Source organism: Austrofundulus limnaeus, unplaced genomic scaffold (genome assembly GCF_001266775.1).
Source record: "Austrofundulus limnaeus strain Quisiro unplaced genomic scaffold, Austrofundulus_limnaeus-1.0 Scaffold214, whole genome shotgun sequence".
Taxonomy (NCBI): Eukaryota; Metazoa; Chordata; class Actinopteri; order Cyprinodontiformes; family Rivulidae; genus Austrofundulus; species Austrofundulus limnaeus.
The window spans coordinates 517,898-537,367 of NW_013952616.1; the positions used below are offsets into that span (position 1 = coordinate 517,898).

At 38.4% G+C, this 19,470-nt stretch overlaps 1 protein-coding gene across 1 annotated transcript in view; it reads left to right on the forward strand.

Annotated features, from left to right (window-relative positions):
• The window catches only part of LOC106525132 (neurexin-3b), a gene marked incomplete in the record, with an annotated part of 484,453 nt that overhangs the window by 186,765 nt on the left and 278,218 nt on the right, over positions 1 to 19,470 (forward strand). Inside the window, 2 exon segments of the mRNA XM_014019257.1 lie at positions 15,727 to 15,930; positions 18,894 to 18,920. Of these exon segments, the coding sequence (XP_013874711.1) occupies positions 15,727 to 15,930; positions 18,894 to 18,920 (231 nt within the window).

Sequence of the window (19,470 nt, forward strand, 5' to 3'; positions counted from 1 at the left end):
CTGGAGACCAATGTCCAGGAATCAGTGACAAAGCTGAAGCTGCACCGGGGTGTCACATAAAGAGAGCTGTCCATGCTCAGAAACCATCAAACCTGAATGAAGTAGAGATGTTTTGTAAAGAAGAAYGGTCTAAAATACCTTCAGCCACAATCCAGACTCTCATTAGAAGCTGTAGGAAGTGTTTAGAGAATGTTATTTCTGTGAAAGGAGGATCTACTAAATACTGAGTTAAGATTTTTTTTGGTGCCCAAATTTATGCACCTGCCTAATTTTGTTAAATCAGGAAAATTAACAAGACTGCCCAAACTTTCACACCACACTGTACATAAGTGTTCAGTCTACATTGTCAATTTACGGTCTGCTTGTCTGTTAGTAAGCGTTTCACTTAAAAATTAATTGATTAGACATGTTTATTAGCGCTATGTAATGGCACAGAATTTTCTAAATTGAAATTTTAAAATATATATTTTTTTATTTATATCATTATTTATTCATTTTTATTTTTTCATTTATATTTATTAAAACAGAATAATCTTTATACAGTAAAATAAAACAAAAAGTCAATCATGGCCTGAATGAAAAGGGTGCAGTTCCATAGAACTCAAGTGGAAGGAGGTTCTTAAAGAGACAGAGGCCAATTTCAAGGTGTTTAGAAACGGAAATGAATAAGTCCAATTTATTTTCTATTTAAACATATGAACAGCATTTTAGTAACAATTAAAGGGGACATAAATATTTTATTATGTTATAGAAGTAAATGCCTGAGAAACACATAATATTACCCCTTTAAGGTTTCATCACGAGATAAGAAGTGCATGTAATGTATAATTGTGATACTTTGGTTTTGTTTTTGTGGCTTGTTTTCCTGAAATGTGGTCAAACTATAGTGTTTAAGTAAAATCCAAGCTCTGTTTGTTTGTTTGTTTGTTTTTTAATTGTTTTTTAATTGTGTTTTAGTTTTCTGATTATAACTCAGTGTGACACAAGTCTAGGCCATTTTTTGGTGCATGTGCTCAACAATAATCACAGCTAGTCATTATATGGCTTAGCACAATAAATATTTCATATCTGAAAACGTTTAATAAGACATCATATTTGGTTTTGCTTGGCTGCTTAGACAGCAGTATGAGCCTTTTTTTTGTTGCCTCAAGCCACTTCTGCCAAACCACATAAACTGAAAGTATGAAACAGATGAAATTCTGTTTTAAATTTTCTCAAGTTAAATCAAATCTAATTAATTAATAACATGTTTTAAACAATGTAGCTATGAAGTAAAAGCCTTTTCTCCTAACTAGACAGGCAATGCGTTCAGTGTCTTTGTTAAACCTGAAGTGAACTAGAGGACATCTGAACAGCTATGAAAAATATGGTTTTGACCTGAGAAGGTTTATTAATCATTTGGTAGGATTGGACAATATTGGCAAAAACATTAATCATGACTGATTGTGGCATTTAGCTGGGAACAAAAAATATGACACTTAATAGATTCCAGTTGCATTTGCATGGTGTGAACTCTAAACCAACAATGTTCTATAATCAGACATAAATCATCAGTCAAACTAACTTTTTCATTTTAACTCGTTGAAATAGTAAATTGGGAATTGAAACCCACCTTTTCCACAATGTAGAGCGGCAGCATATTTTTAGTAATCAGCCACGGCCCACATTATCTCCTTCCAGTGCTTACTTTGCTGCTTGTAAGGGTCAGCTTGACTGAGTAGATTTGTTTCCTGGAGGAGAGTTTGTTGTACTCATCACTGTGGTGGTCCACATCTTCTGGCTTTTCGTGTACACTGATTCATGGTGGTGTTTTAGGTGAGTTTGTAAGGTTAGAGTTAGCTGCCCTGCATTGGGCTTGATAGCAAAAATACATCATCACATGAAACTAATTGCAGTAAAAGTGGCAAAAATTCACTGGTGACAGCTTTTCTGACGATCAACTGCATACAAGACCATTTTGCCCAGTCTTGTCATTTGGAGTGTGAGTGTATAGGTTTAAAGGTTTGGTACAGATTGAACATGCTCGGATCACCTGTCACTGACGTATTTGTTGTCTGATGTGTTTATGTTCCTTTTAACAGCATTTTGGCAGCAGCCTTGACAGAAATGATGCTTTCTGAACATTACATGAAAAAAAGCATGGCTGGTTCAAATTAACATTCAAAAGCTTAAAGACCTGCCTGTTTAATTCTGATCAGTAGTGTGGGAAAAGCTCCACAGCACCACCGATTGTCGACAACTGCAGGGGGGGACTGGAGTTACAAGTATGGCAAGCAGTTGCATCATGTATTCAATAGTTAAAACATATTGTGGCAAGTCATGTATATTATTATCTCTTGTTATATCTATTTATTCAATTCCTACTTTTGAACTCATGTCAAAGTATGACCACATGTTCAAGTTGTACAGCTTGTCTATAAATTGCAAAGATTTTCCCTCATTTTTCAGGTATATGGATATGTAGATAAATCTCATGGTTTTTTTTAATTTTCTCTTTTTTTTTTCAAAAACAAATTCAAATTTTGTGTCTCAGAGCCTGTAGGGCAAAAAACAAACAAATTCAATTAAATAATCATCTCTCAACCCACTCTGCTGCTTGAAATAAGTTGACATATGTTTGACCCTCATACTGAGTAATGTACGAAACAGTGACTTGGGTAAATCTTTACACCCTTACTTATCACGATGAGATAAAGCGTCTTACACCTGTAAATAAAAAAAGCTTGTGTAACAGCTAACAGGTGGATTTAAATATGCTGCAAGAAAAAAAAACTGCAGCAAAACTGAACAATAAGATGACTTTCAGTGCATCTTGGACTTTACTAGAATGTACAACTACAGCCCTTTTGGAAAGAGAATTAAAAAATGAAGGCTATATTTCCCTCCGCTTAACTCTGCTTTTGGATTACATGTGAGGAAAATCCATTTTCATTCGACCCTGTCTACCAGACAAATAAAGTTTTTGAAAACAAGCAAGTTTTGTGTTTGTATTGATCTCTTCCCATTTGAACATTGATCCAGCAAAGTATAAAAATCCACTACGTCTCTCTGATCCATGCCCCCCCCCCCCCCCCCCCCCCCCCCCCCCCGACTTCATGATGCCCTTTTTCTCAGCTCCTCTTCTTGCCTTAAATGGGCGATAAGCACCTTTTGCTGCAACATTTATCCCGGCAGACTGAAGAAGTGACACTTCAAGGTCTGCTGTAAGAAACAGGCCGATGAGATCACTCATATCATTTGCAGAAAAAAAAGGAGGGCAAAGGTGTAAAATGAAGCGTGGCAAACCAAGTATTGAGGTGAAAAATGAAGCTGAAAACACAAAACGAGGGTGGGGAGTACGGTGAGCGACATTGTGGAGACAGATGGGAGGGAAGCGCTATAGGTTACAGAAAATGGTTGTTGATCAATGAGCCGTGCAGAAAAAAGATTTTGGACCTTGAACAACGTTTTCAGCCCCGCAGCTTTCACCTGCTTGTGGCATTTCTCCTGGCTTGATCTGCATGATTGTACCATAAAAGATAGGTTTTGAATGCTGTTGGTTAGATCAGACTTTGTACCCCCCGTAATTTTGGGGTTTGACTCATGTAACGACCCACAGTTAAGGCTCACTGGGCATGAATGTGATGATAACTGGTTTGTATCATTTAGCACGTCACGTCTCAGCGCTGAAATCCAGGCGCAGCTGCAGTTCGATATTACTTTCTGCATAACCAGAACCGTTTGTGAACTGTGACATAATATCACCACATTTTATCCAGTCACCACCTGTGTGTTCCACAAGATAAATCACCTGCCTTGCACTCTCAAAACACTTGCTTATCCTCAGGTGTGCGTCTAACAAGTGACTGACGCGGCGGTATGTGTGTAGAAAAGAGAAAAAAAAAACATCACAATGTCACGTATCAAGATGAAAGGAATAAATAATCTACTTTTATATCCGTATATCTTATGCGGAAGGTGACAGCAGACTCTGTGATACCAGAAACTAACTTTGGAATAAATGTACTAGGGTGCTCTGATATGCAGCTAGAAATTTTTATACCTACTGAGATTTTGAAAACCAGGAGGACATCTCAACATATCCAGTCTTCCCTGTGGTGTTTATCTCAGGTATGAAAAAAAGGAATCATACAGGTGTATGTTCCCCAGTAGCTATGTTGTTCCAGAATTGAAAATAAAAGTCATGAAAGATGCTTGGCTGTACCAGAGAAACCTTTTAAATTAGTACAGGAACAGCAGTGTATTCACACTAGCCCTGTTTAGTCCCCTTTAATGAAACTCTAGTTTGTTTGCCTAGAAAGTCTGATTTGTTTGGAGAGGTATGAATGTGAAATCAAACTCTGATGCGGGCCCGTCCGTCCATCCGTTTTTCTGCGACTTATCTGGTGTCGAGTCACGGGGGCAGCAGCCTGAGCAAAGAGACCCAGACTTCCCTCTCCCCAGCCACTTGGGCCAGCTCGTCCGGTGGAATCCCAAGGTGTTCCCAGGTCAGCCGAGAGACATAGTCCCTCCAGTGTGTCCTGGGTCTTCCTCTGGGCCTCCTACCATTGGGACATGCCCAGAACACCTCACCAGGGAGGCGACCAGGAGGCATCCTAACCAGATGTCCGAGCCACCTCAACTGGCTCCTCTCGACGTGGAGGAGCAGCGGCTCTATTCTGAGTCCCTCCCGGATGACTGAGCTTCTCACCTTATCTCAAAGGGAGAGCCCAGACACCCTGCGAAGGAAACTCATTTCGACCGCTTGTATCCGTGATCTCGTTCTTTTGGTCACTACCCAAATCTCGTGACCATAGATGAGGGTAGGAACGTAGATCAACTGGTAAATTGAGAGCTGACGCGGGCCTAAAAAGCAAACTAATTTGCCTACAAAATGTAGGGGTCACCTCGAGTGAAACAATCAAGGAAACTGTCTTGGACCTCAGACCTCTGATGGGCCTTTAAAGAGACAAAAACCTGTTCCACTTAGAACTGAATTTTGGCCACCTCAGGTGACAGTTTCCTTGATTATTTCACTTGAGGTGACCCCTACAAACCCAGGTCTCGATTGGGTTGAAGCGACCTCTGGTGCCATTCAAATGCTTATGTGAATGACAAGCAGACTAAAGACTGCTCCAAAAGTAGGAAGCAGGACATTCTGGTTAATCATTGTAATAAAGTTACTTATATACCTTGCTCGACGTCTGTATATGGTGGACATCAATGCTTGATTGTTCTCCTACTTACTGCATGCTGCCTTATATGGAGCCGGCTCAGCCGCCTTGTGTGGAAAACAACATTCTCCATGGTTCTGCCTCACCTTCCACTCATGCTGAGCTCTTTGTTGAAGGATGTTTGTTTGCCACAATTGCCAAAAACAAAGGAGAAATCCTACGACCGCTAAAATCTGATGACACTGGCACAAACAGGTTAATCCAAGAATTTGGTTTGTTTGACAAAGTGCAGTGTGAAAGTGAACCACACTAGCTGAAAATGTGATCAGATGTTGCTGTGTTGGTACCCAATCGAACCTAGTTTACAGAACCATAAGGTGTGAAAACACCATTATTGAGTCTTGAATGCACTTCACATATACATATTTTGTTGAGATGCTTAGACTATTTTCATAATCAATGTGTGATCACCTCTGTATTATTGGGATTTTTACTGTGCTTTTAGAAGCTCTCCGAGTTATCAACAAATCTTTTTATTTAATACACACCACACACCAAACATTAAACACACAATGTTTTCATATCACAGAGTTGCAAGAACCAATGTTTGATTGTAAAGTCACCTGATAGGAAAGGGAACTTCCTTGTTTACCATGATTTCAGTTCCAGGGGCGTGACTCGAGTCTGATACAAAACTCATTGTGACAAGTAACTCTATGCCTCAGGTCTCTGTAGCAAAATGGAGGCTCTGTGAGGTTGTGTGGTAGCTTTGCATGTCTGCAAAGAAATAGTCTAGAACGGAATTGGTTGCACAGGTTCACTCAAACCCTTTTTTTATGAACGTTAGCATGGCTGAGAGTTTTGTATTACGTGGGCATTTAAAAAGAATTCTTTGGTGATTTCCAATTACAAGTAGTACAAGAAACAGCTAGCTGTAGCACTTTCAGCTTTCACAACTTTCACACACATCTTAACCTTCCTGTTGAGACTTTTCAGTGGCTGTGTTTGAGCCGGTTTGCAGTTTTGCAGCCTGGGGAGGCAAGCTAAATTAATCGTTTTTCATTTGAAGACAAAGTGTGCCCATATTGTGCTGAAAGTGCCTGGAACAGCACATTTTGGATTTTTTTTTTCCAGTCCCAACAATGGCTTTGCTATTCAGTCTCTGTTTCATCTTTGTCTTTAAAACTCTTATCTGCTTTTCAAGGTTAAATGATTCTGGAAGTGAGCACAGTAATTGGTTTGGTATCTTCTGCGTTATCAAGCGTTTCACGTGCTTCCTCGGATTTTGTAGCTCGGCTTTTGTGGAAAGAAAGCACCGTGACGCTGGGAAGATTTTTCTTGCGCTTTATTAGAATGTCAACATCTTTATTTTCTTTTCATAAAAAAAATAAGTTTTATGGAAGTTTACAGAGAGGAACGTTCAAGAGATAGGAGGTCATGATGAAAATTTTAATCTTGTGGTTTCCAGTTGTGATAATTTCCCTGAAAACTTTCTCTATTTTGTGTTTCTGCTGTTTCTTGCCTCTGGTGCCAGACTGTGTCGAGGTGATGGTGCTGAAAATACTGCGCAGACTCAGCAGAGCCTGACACAGCACTGTACCAGTTCATATAGTGCAATAAAACCAAATAAAACAGAAAAAGAGTGCTAGAGAACAGATTTACAAATTGTTGACTGAGCTGCAAAAAAATGCCTGAAATGCAGCGGCGGAGAGAAAGGGACATGTTTGATGATGTTTACCCAGGAGAGCATCAGATCCTCCTGTGCTTTGCAACAATCTGTTCCTTTTTTTTCCCCTGCTTGAAACATTACGTCGTTACTCCCTAATCCCCATTTGTAATTAAACTTGTGCTTTGGAAAAGTGCGCTGGGTTATGTAAAGCAGCACTCTCTCAGTGCAGGGAGTGGTGCTGCATCCATCTTCCCCCTACATTCTTCCATCTCACTTACATCTTTGAGACTCACCCTCACCTTCCTCTTGAATGGTTTTCCCGCTCACTGACACACATAGCAAGATAGAGAAAACGCAGAGGAAATCAAGCCTTAGTGTGTTTGGCCATGTGAGAAATTGACAAGTCTCTAAAGTTCTCCTGGTAGCATGGAGGATTTTTTTTTTCCCAGAGAGGCAGATTTTTACTCAGAGGAATGAAAAAATAAAAAATTAAAAACCACTAGGACACAGTGAATGCCAATGCTGTTAGAGCCTAAAGCATGACGTAAAGGTTGTTAAACTCAATGAAATAACGCAAATTGGATTTTTCTCTTTGAGCAAATGGAATATCTGATATCTCTAAAATCGTCTGCTTTTATTTTGGTTCCCTCTGTTGCTTGTTTCTCATCATATTGCTTTTATTTTGGTCCTCTTTTTTCTTCTGTTTTAATAGTTTTAATACATGCTTTTGTTTCCGTCTCATTGTCCATCTCCTGTGAAGTCAAACAAGAAGCAGCTTTGGCTTTGCTGCCCTCCGATGGCTGGTCTTGAGGGGAACTTTATTACTGTTGCCCACCCGCTGTGCCAGGAGGAGCATATGGAAAATGCCGGGGAGGGATATTTTTTAGTCCCTCTAGAGTTTTAGATTTAATAATAGAGATAGCTTATGTACATTTAATTGGCAAACTCAACGCTTTAAACTCTTGGCAGGACCTACAGCTCAGTGTGTGAGATGAGATTAAGTTTTGCAGGAGAAAAAAAACCCTTTTCTGTGTCTGGCCACCACACGTTTCCAGGTCTTCATTTCTCACCTGCTTTTTTTAGGGGTTGCCACAACTGTGGATCTTCCTTTGTCACACTAACTCTAAGTCCACACACCATCTCTTCCTCTTTCTTCCAATATATCTTCTGATCCTCCTCTACACATGTCCAAGTCTTCTCAGCCTTGCTACTGTTACTTTGTCTCAGAACCTGAGCTCAACCTGACCTCTTTATTTGATTCATAACCATGTCTGTTTTGGTCACGTCCAATGCAAATCTTACAATCTCCTTCTCTTCCACATTTAGCTCCTCCTCAAGTCTTTTTGGTAGCACCACCATCTTCAAACCAAACACAGCAGTTCTCACCATTAACTAGTAATTCTCTCCTTTCACATTTGCATGTACTAATTTGCCGTAAATCACCCCTGACACTCGTCAAACAAATATAACAAACAATTTTCTGTTGGTGCAGTTGGGTTGGGGCTGTTGCCTCTGGAGCCAGAGACAGGAGCCTTTCTGTGTGGAGCTTTTATTTATTTATTTATTTATTTATTTATTTATTTATTTATTTATTTATTTATTTATTTATTTATTTATTTATTTATTTTTGTGGTTCAAAAACATGCTAGATTAAATAGTGATTACAAATTGAGAATGTACCATAGCTGTACACTACCTTTCACCAATCACTTTCTCCCCACAATCCTGGATAAGATGACAGGATGTATGGACGGACTATAAGTAAGTCAATAAGGTTTATTTATATAGCACYTTTCATACAGTAGATAAAGAATCACAGCGCTTCACAATGAAAGCATAAAGAAATTTTAAAACCTCACATTCATACAAAGCTGTGGACTTATGGACTTGCGACCTGTCCAGGGTGTACCCCGCCCCTCACATCGTGACTGCTAGATATGGGCACCAGTGACCCCCATGACCCTGAAATGAAGAAGCAAGTTAAAATGACGAAGGGATGGATGAACATTCATACAAAGTACTAGTAAAAACAGGGTAGAATACACATTTCCCAGTTTCATGTTTGTGCCAAAAATACTATGTAATTAGGATAAAGGACTACTTAACCTGTGTGTCTATTTAACAAGTTCTGCTAATGACAACCCCTCTGATGGAACAGGGGCTTCAGGTATGTCTTTGCTAATTGTCGGGGTATTCCTTCAATTTTCACATGTTTAATGGATCAGTAAGTGAAAGTCAGCGTGTTATTTGGCAGTAAAGGTGTATCTCAGTTTTGGCTGCAGTTTCCACTTGCTTTTCCAAATGATAGCCCACATGCAGTAGATGAAGATCACTTCCATTTTTGGGGGGATATGTGCTGATCATAGTGCCCCTACCTCGAAAAGCACCATGGTGGTTAGGGCACAAGACTTCCACCTTGTGTTGGTGTTAGCGTTTCTATTTGTTTAACTTATTGACGCTTTAAATATTTGAAAAGCGCTGCCAATATTTACTGAGAGTTTGTTCATTTCAGTCTGTATTTCTGTGTTCAGTTTTGCTTCAATCAGCACTAAAGCTTTTCCGATGCCTGTGGGTACAGTACAAATGAATATTTTTCTTCTTGCAGTCATCACATGCTGCTGTTAATCTTTTTTTTCTACCCTGCAGGTCCAATATGTCACTTTGCCTTAAATAATTCATAACTTTGTAGTGTAAGAGTCTAAAGAAATTATTAAGGAACGCCACTCTCTTAATTCACTTAAATTCTATCACTATGATATCTTTGCCTTAGAATATAAGAATTGCACATTATGATACATTGTAAATGTATGCTGCTTCAACTACAAAAGGTACTGTCAGTTGTATTAGGTTAAAAAAATCTGCTTTCTAAGATGTTCAATATAAACCAGTTTTTATAGTATTTCATGAGAGCTCTTTGCCACCCACTTTCTTTTTTGATTTGCTGCTAAATATTGTAAATTCTGACCTGCGTAGGCCAAGCATCATCATAACAATGTATTTGAGTGTACTTGAATCCTAATGTCTTAGAGGTGTAATGTATAAAATGCACTAATGAATCTCATTGCAGACTAAACGTAGAACTTCATACCATAAGAGCTTTTGACTAAAGTCGCTACAAGTGCAAAAGTGTGGGGAAAATGTTAAAAGGCTTTATTAGCAAACATAAAAAAATACAGATTCATTATAAGTACAGACTGCTCTCATCAAATTGAAACACTCATTATCTTCCTGTCTTTCAGTTAAATCTGTGCCAAACAATATTTCATCCATAAATGAAATGGCTGAGACCAAGATGAAAGAGTTCCCCCTCAGAGATAAATGCACATTTATTTCCTGAACCAAATGTCCTCCCTTCAACTTTATTAATCTTTGGTCAGATAATGAAAGCACTAATAATCTAAAACTGATCATTGAACACAACAGTGCTGCAGCATTATTAGTCATAAACAAACTGGTTCAGAGAAGGAAGAGAACAGCCTGCAGACGGTGCTGATAGGCGTTTCTATTTTTGTTACACTCAGACAATAAAAATATTTTTTCGTACAGACTTTTAGCATTACTGCAATGACATTTCATTAATAATAAAAAATTGTACACCTTAAATTTAGGTGGCTGCATTTTGCTGTTGTGATACCATCACAGTGTTTTATATACATGTGTTTTGAAATTATATTTACATGAGTCAAAACAGGAACAAATGTACCGCACATACACTGCAAATGCATTGTGTTTAAGTGTGGGAAAATAGTGTACGTAATGCATGAACATGGAGAATGCTGCTTTGACACACCAACCAATAGGGACACGTGCTCAGGCCCGCGCCGGATGTTCATGTTCTCTGAGTTCAAAACTGTTTTGAGTTCAACCAAAAGAACTTAGAGCATCAACCAAAAGTTTGATTTTAAACCAAAGATTTCTGATATGTAAAAAAAAAAAAAAGAAAAAGTAAAAAAAAGGGTTTTATTTCACAAAAAAACTTTTTGGCAAAACAAAGTGATTTAGGCAAAAAAAAATTGGTATTGAGCATTAAGATTTGAAGTGAGAACGTAGTTTAAAGCATTCACCAGAATCTGCTTGTCACAATTCTTCTGTATGGAAAAACAAGCAGTAGCAATGTTATACAGTACTTATAAACTACACATAATAAAGTGGAAGGGCATATAGCGTGTTAGAATAGCAGTTAAACTTAACGATCATCATCACAAACTATAAATATGAGGTGTATATATCATATTTTAAAATTGCACAGATATATTACAGATTTTTTGACACGTTCAATAAACCTGTGGTAACCAGACATTGCTTAAATCTCCCACTAAATCATATGCAAGTGCACAAGATACTGTACGTGAAGAGGCAAATGTGGTAGTTTTATTTTTATTTATTTATTTTTTTACAAGCACAAATAAAACTGCAGAGAACTGCACGGCAGTAAAGAAGTTATTAACCCGATTGCACTGTGCAGGAGTGCGGGGTTTGATTGTGTGACAAGGAAGCAGAACAACACAATGGATCTGTGGTCTAAAGAAAAAAAAACCCACAAAATTCCAAATGTAATAGCACTAGCTTGGACACTATGGAAAACATGGTCAGAGTTGTGAACTTTTTATTCTAGAGGAATCTGTGCCAATACCAACAAGCTGCTTACAGCATGTCTTTTAACTGCCCTGGTTGCTTGACAGAATTGCAGTGTTTGATGCTCTGGGAATGAAAATGGCTTGCAAAAGGACACAACTCTGATAAATCAATGCTGACCTTTTTGTCAATAACAACATGAGTTTATCTCAGCCTTTCAGAAAAAAATAAATAAATAAAAATAGAATTGTGCATTCAAGCATGCACACTTGGAGAACAAAATACAATATGCTGCAAGTCACTAAGACAGTTGATCAACAACACTGATGCTTTGAAAGTCTTCTTGTTTCTTAAAGTCATCTCTATCAAATTTAAAGCAGTTTAGACTGGGCTGAGAGTTGGAGTTTTTGTCCTTGTCTTTATTTAAGAATGCACTTCTATCTTCATTATGTGTGATAGTTCACAGTGGTTTAGACTTTGAACAAAACTTGCGTAGCAAGATGGTTGTGACAGCATATTGAGGTCCTAGGTGAAAAGTGGGGAACCTGGTGGCCATATCCATGACATGAAGATAGTGTACTTGAGTAGCTTGGTCATTAATTATTTGAAGCTGGTCTGGCTATGCTGACCTTATGTTTAGGCTATGACAGCGACAATGTCATGGAAATGACCTAATGTAGGCATGATACTCATTGTTGAGTCCTAACATGGTCCAAGAGAGTCATCCAAATAGTGGGTGTATCAGATAAAGTGAGGATGCAGGAAAACATCTCAGGAACATGAAAAATAGCAAGTAAAAACTTATTGGCATGAACTAGAAGCATCACAATTGACTTCATACTGAAGATGATGGTTTTCCAAATGATCATAATCCTATCACGTTGTATTTTTCTGTTGGACTAGTGTCAATGATTGTGATTATTTATATCAGTTTTCCCAATCAGTGTTAGTTCTGCTCCTTCCCTGCCCACTCACACCTGAGTTGTCCCCTCACTGGTGTTGGTTAACATAGATCCTTAATTTGGTTTTTATATTCCTCGTTGGTTTGTTTGCTCCTCAGATGAGCATTGTACACCATGGGTATCAGTCTTAGCCATGTACTTGTGTTAATCACCACAATTTCTTTTTGGATTCTATTTCATGCCATAAGGTTTACATAACATTTTACTCACCTATTTATACAAATCAGGTGTGATGGAGCAGATAAACCATTAAAACATGCATGGTAGTAGTCTTCAAGGACCAGGATTGTCCACCAGTGTTCTAGGTTATGTCAGTCATGGAATGCATAGCGAGGTCATCATCCCATATAAAAGGCCACTAAACTTTAACAATCTTCAAATGTCAATCAATGTCTATAAAGCATACAAGATTTGATGTTTGATTCCTCACTTTGGATTTAAATGTGTTTATCTCCCTTTCAGTTATGAGCTGTTCTTCCACAGGTAGAAAGAGTTGTTACTAATATGTGTTAAAATAAAAATCTTAATCTGATGCAGCTGGTGTGTATAATGAAAACACTTATAGGAAAACAGAACATGGAAATAAACCAGGAGTGTGTGTGTGTTGGTGTGTATTTATATGTTAAGAAGATTTCTCTAGTTCACTTCCCCTCAGCACCCACAATATTAGCGATGCTCCTCAGCTAATAGTTCTCCTCCTCCTCCTTCTCCTCTATCCTCGACTCGACTTGGACTGATAATTATGTAAAGTGTGGGGTTCACTGAAAAGCACATACTGTACACACAACCACACACTGAATGACAAGTAGCAGCTTAATTACCATTTGAAATGACATCCCCAGAGCTGCTGATGGCTCTCAGAAGAAACGCACCAACACATGCAGAGGCTGCCGCTGACCCAATGTTTTGTGYGTTTCAAAGAAATTGTGGGGTGTGTTCRTTCAAATTTAAATGTGGAGTGTTGTCACCTGCGCCATGTCTTCCAGATGTGTGGTTTTAACTGAACTCTGAGAAAGAATGATGATTATCACAGCAGCAGTCTTCAACCTACGGAAGGGTTCAGTGTTAGCGCATTGCTAATTTAGAGCAAAGTAATAACCATCTGCTTTTTCTTCTTCACAGCTCTGATATTACTATGGAAACAGTTTTTTTATGATACTACCGCTATAAAAAATAAATAGCAAGAGACATGTCTTCTTCAAGAGACATGTCCCTGTCTTCTAGTTTAAAGAGAAGTTTGGATTTCATATGCCCCGAGACTGTTTTGATAGCTTTAAACATAACCTACCCCATAGAGTATATTAATTAACATCAACAACAACAAAAAATAAAATGAAATAATGAAAGTTCACAGAGTGTTAACCTTGTTTTTTGGCACTGGGAAGTTCGGTTACAGATGTGGGAGGATGTAAAAATGGTGTGTCATCAAATAAAATAATCCAATTTGAACAAAACTGTTACTTTATGTAAATCAGTTTGACGTGAGAGAAGCTGCTCAGAGATGCTAATTGCTAACCAAGCTAAAGCCCAGACTGCACTTAATAAAGCTCATTTTACAATAAACCTGCATTGAAATTACTTTAAATTTCAGTTATTACGAAATCTGACATTGCCTATTTAGTTGTATTCTTGTTAGTGCAGGGGTGCCCAAACATTTTCCCCGAKGGGGCCAAAAATGAAAATCTATCCATGGCTGTGGGCCAAATGCAGTTATATAATACATGAAATACAAATACTTTTTAAAGTAAAGTCCTTTATTTTTAACGATTAAGCTGTGCAATGGCCCTTTTTTGTTTTAGTCTGTRCACTTGTAGAAACTCTGCCATACGCTCAAGTAGCAAAGGCTCATAAATTGATAAAATATGAGTTTTTGTGGCCTTATAAATTGTGCAAATCTACATGTGGGGTTAAATCTGATCTAAATWTTTCTTGTTGACGTTTCATGTTTCATGTTTAATCCTAATAAATCAAAGAAATGTCAGCACCATGACTGAAAACTACCTTCACTACAGCCCTTTTATATATTCATTTGACCAATGGAAACACTGTGTTTCTGCCTATAGGATAACAGGTTACAACTTTGTAACTTTGGCAACTGTTGGTGGGCCAAATCAAATGGCTTGGTGGGCCAAATTTGGCCTGCGGGCCCCACTTTGGGCTCCTCTGTGTTAGTGTGTGCTCATCAGCAATCACATGTTCCAATCTATAGGTACTTTTCCTGCTCTTTTAGCAGTCTGTCACATATTATTTAAATCATGTATTTTCCTTGGGTCTTATTTTGTTTTTCTGCCATGTTTTTGCTCTGTGTTGCCTCATAGCCAGCCTCTTTTTTTTCTTGTTTGGAATGATTATTTTAATTATTTATTTTTTTACAAAGCTCTGTTCTGCACTTTAGTATCCGTGATATTCTAAGTGAATTGTTCACAGCTTTGTGTCTTCAACAGTCAGAGCCAAGTAAGGTTAGGAAATCTGTCCGTAAACATACGTAGCACACGTGTGTAGGTAGGTCGTTGGGTTTTGTTTTTAACATTTGAGCTCCTTCGAGAAGTGACAACAGAAAAAGCAAAGGCGTTTGTGTCAATTAAAAGTAAGAAAGAAGGTGATCAAGGTTTTATTATCCTCACTCAGTCAACAGCTTGTGCAGAACGGATCTTACAGCAACCCTTCAGCCAACAATAACAAAAATGTTGGGGGTTTTCTAGCAGTGGCTGAGTGATTTCACACAGCTTGCATCTTCATTTTACAATTCATCATTTGAATTTTGACATCAAAGCGAAGCAAAATCCAATACTGCTCTTGACACATCGCCTTTTGCATGAGTAAGCATTCTTCTTTTCAAACTGATGTGAAAATGCTGCTTCTTTTTATGTCAAAATGYAATTAATGAGATGTGAAATGTCATTGTTTACTTGTACAACTTATCTCCTCACCTGGTGCGATTGTCCAAAGTTTTTCCACCTAACACTACGGCACGATTTTTAAGGGCCAAAATGCTCTGTATTTTTTTTTTTTAAGCTGAGGTGTCAAACTTTGTATTTCATGGTTGGATACCTTTTTTAATCTGTCTCTTTCTTCTCAAGAGGCTCCCAGTGTGCTGCAAGTTTTCTTCCCTCTCACTTTGGTTTCTCCCCTTCAATTCAAACTCTAAAGAAAAGGAACAAATTACTTTGGCTCAGCTTTTTTCCTAGAGTCAGGACACATGTCTTTGTATTGTTTGACGATGAAGTCTGAAATTTTCTTTATACTTTTASGGTGCTTTGTGTGCTTGCATATTCAACTTGTATGTTTGTTTTCCACCCCACCTTTTTGTTCCTTTCAGAAAAGGCTTATTCAGTTCAGCGTGTTCCATTCTTTCCTTCCCCTACAGAGGCATCGATTCTGTCTTACGACGGCAGCATGTACATGAAGGTGGTGATGCCGAACATCATGCACACCGAGGCCGAAGACGTCTCGCTCCGCTTCATGTCCCAGCGGGCCTTCGGTCTGCTCATGGCCGCCACGTCCCGCGAGTCGGCCGATACTCTGCGGCTCGAGCTGGACAGCGGGAGGGTCAAACTGACGGTCAACCTAGGTATCGTATAAGTCGTCGCCGTTGGCTCGCTCCACTGTACAAGATCCAGGGGTGGCCTTATTTGTTTGTGCCTTTTTTTTTCTTTTTTTATTTCGTTTCATTCCAGCTGAGATAACATGTACTAAAGCAGTTTTGTAGTTTGTCTTTGTAGTTGCATGCCTTGTTTTCTTGCTTGGACTGTAAGTTTATTTTTTTTTTTTCGGCCTTGATGCTTCGTAGACATCTTTATGCATCAGTCTTACACAAGTTGTTCATGCTCTGTAGCACATCTTCTGAACACACCAGACATAGTCACGTCATTACTATGTAAAGACATTTTTTACAAAAACACATTTTAACTATTTCATTCTTTTAAAGGCACAGTGTGTRGGATTTTGTCAATTCTTTTAGCTGAAATTGAGATAATCACTAATGACAATAATAAAAAAACATGTCTAATAATAATAATAAAATACCTTGTTTTATTATTTTTACCTTATAAAAAGCTGTTTATATCTCCATGGTCGCGGGCCGCCATTACAGGCAGCCGCCATCTTGTCTATAAAGGCTCATGAAGGACAAACTGCGGTGGCGGCATCAAAAAAGGTTTTAGTTGTAATACTATAAATGTAATATTTGTTGTCCGTCATTGTAGCTGGGATAATTTTACTTATTAAAGCTCATAATCTTACCACTTGAAACATCACTAGCCCTGAAGCTGCTGGTAGACATCGCGGTTGGAATTATCAAAGGTTTTTGACACCTGAGAGACACCGTAGCAACTCCTTTGTTTTTGGAAGCGGGTGGTGGGGGTGGGGGGAGGACCAGGGAGGATGATTCAACCACTCAACCACTAGATGTCGCTGAAAACAACAAATCCTACACACTGTGCCTTTAATAGATGGCACCATTGTCGTATTTTTGTAAATCATACCGTAGAATTTAATTGATCTTATGCCATCTATTCTTACATCTTGATGCTGCACTTAAACTTTGCATTTTTATCTTCGTTCCTGTGGTCTTTTCTTTTCTCTTTTTCTTTTTTTTAAACATTGTTTTCTTCTTGCCATGGAGGGTTCATGTTTCTCTCTGTTCATTTGTAACCTTTGGTCTCGCTGGCATATTCCATGCCTTGTTCAAAGATGGCTCTCACCCCTTCAAAGGCCCGGAGCCTGCGGCCCGTCTGGCAAACAGCCTGATGCCACAGCACCCAGCATGTCTGCAGATGGTGGCACGAGTGGTAGTAGCAGAGTTCACTAGAGCATAAGGATTTACCAGCCAGCCTGGAATAGATACACTCAGCAAAAAAGCAGGTCGAAAGATTCCGGCCCTGACTGCACTAACAAATATTTAGCAAGACTAGTGTTATTTTTTATTTATTAATTGTTTTATTCTTCTGTATTTTGCACCTTCCTTCCACATAGAAATAGCTCTTATGTTATAAATGCAGGACRTTTTTGGAAAACAGTTCATAGCTGAGATTTTTGGTATATATATACGTAATGGTTTAAAATATGGATAATGCAAGAAACAATGACTTATCTAACTTTGCACTTGCTCACTATTGGCCTGCACAATGGAAAACACAACAACAAAGCAAGTTTTGCTAGTTTTCTACACCTGGCTGACATTTTCTTTACTAGTGAATGCTTGTTGTGTGCTGATTGAAAGGAAATTAATGATAAYAAAAAAAGAAAATAATAATAATTTTTAGCCATGCTCCCGATGTACATCTTTTTTTTAACTTTTATATGGCATAAATGTCATCATTTCCATATACTGTCACAAGTATTTAGGCTAATGGAAAGAGAACCTACATGCACCAGGAAGTTGAAGCCAAGGCAAAATGAGTTCTCCCTTTTAAGCTGGAGCGAGTAAAAAAAATTAAGTCCTGCATCCATGTAAATGAACGGGACATACTCCTGCCAAAATAAATACATAAATAAAATAATATATATGCCTCTAGTGAAGCATTTGTTTAGTGCTTAACTTGTCGAATTACATAGGTTGTACCTTATGTGTTTATGTTCAAGTATTTATTATATCACTATTTGTTTAATTGCAACAAGTTATTAATTCTTCAAAAAGAGCAAGTRATACTTCAGTTGTGTGCAGGTGTGCGAGTGGGATTTTCATATTAAAGGTACAGCCCCACATTCCAAATTTGCCAATTCTGTTTCCAACAAATCCAACAATGACAGTGCGTGAAAACATATTTTAGATTCACTTTATACAAAACACTGAGAGGCGTCATTCGTCTTTATTTACAACCTATGGAGTAAATTCTTTTCAAATAGTAGAAAAAAAATCTGGGATTTTTGTAGTCAGGGCCACAAAAACAAAACATTTGTAGTCCATTTCTTAAGTGGTTCTTTACGTTATTTTCCCCTCCTAATCTGCAGCCAGTGTAATTTATGAGACAAGTTTTGCATAACTTAGGACACCCTGTGAGGAGGGTCTTCAGGACCTTCAGCAGTGCTGGTGTTTCGTGGCACAAGGCTGTTTGCTCCCACTTTTCTGTTGCGGTTGACGGCACATGAATATCCTGGTCACATGGATTTTGACCTGCTTCAGACAAATGAAGCCTCACTTTTCTATTATATTCCTATTATTGTCAGTAAAACACATAATAAATAGAAGCTCATTATTCCCGGAAGTTGTCACCCCCATAGCGCTTTGTAGACCAACATTTGAGGCTCTGATAGCCGGGTTGAAAAATCGATGTGGCCATTGAACTGCAAGCGACCATTTTGACGTCTGCCAAACAAATGTATTAGCAAAATATTTACAATAAAGTAATACTACTACATTAATTTTAGATACAGAATTCTCACCAACCATGAGCTTCCAAATTGGTGAAAATGGCCGCTGACGTCATGTGCCCGTCCCCGGAAGGTGGCTTTATTTGCTTTTTTGGATGTCTGCAGCTGTAACCTTGAAGGATGCGATTTCATCTGTCACTTGTTCTCCCCTCCCCCGTCTAGACTGTGTCAGGATAAACTGTAACACCAGTAAGTCAACACTCTTCTTCTGCAGCCTTCCTCCTTCACTCAGTGTTTGATTGTAGAGCAGAGGTAGAGCAGCAGAGACGTGTGAATGTAGACTGATAAGATTTCTCGGATATGACGGATAAATGAAGGAATAACCAGAGATGGAAGCTCAGCAAATCTCAATATTTATATGTTTTAAATGGTCTATTTTTAAATGAAATACACTCCTGATCAAAATCTTAAGACCAGTCAAAAAAGTGCAAGAATTTGCATTTTGCACTATTGGATCTTAAGAAGGTTCTAAGTAGAGCTTCACAATGTTAAAAGAAGAAATCAGTGCAATTGACAAGAACTTTTGAGCAGGGAGTTTTCTGAAAACTGCATTTACACTCAAACATGATTTTTTCAGCTGATCAAAAGTTTGACCATAGCTCAAAAAAACCCAGAAACCCCCCAAAACAGAAATCAAAGTGTCAAAAAAAGGACTCAGTAATGAGTAGCTCCACCGTTCTTGTTGATGACTTCAAACAATGGTTTAGACATGCTTGATGCCAGTGTTTCCAGGAGGCTA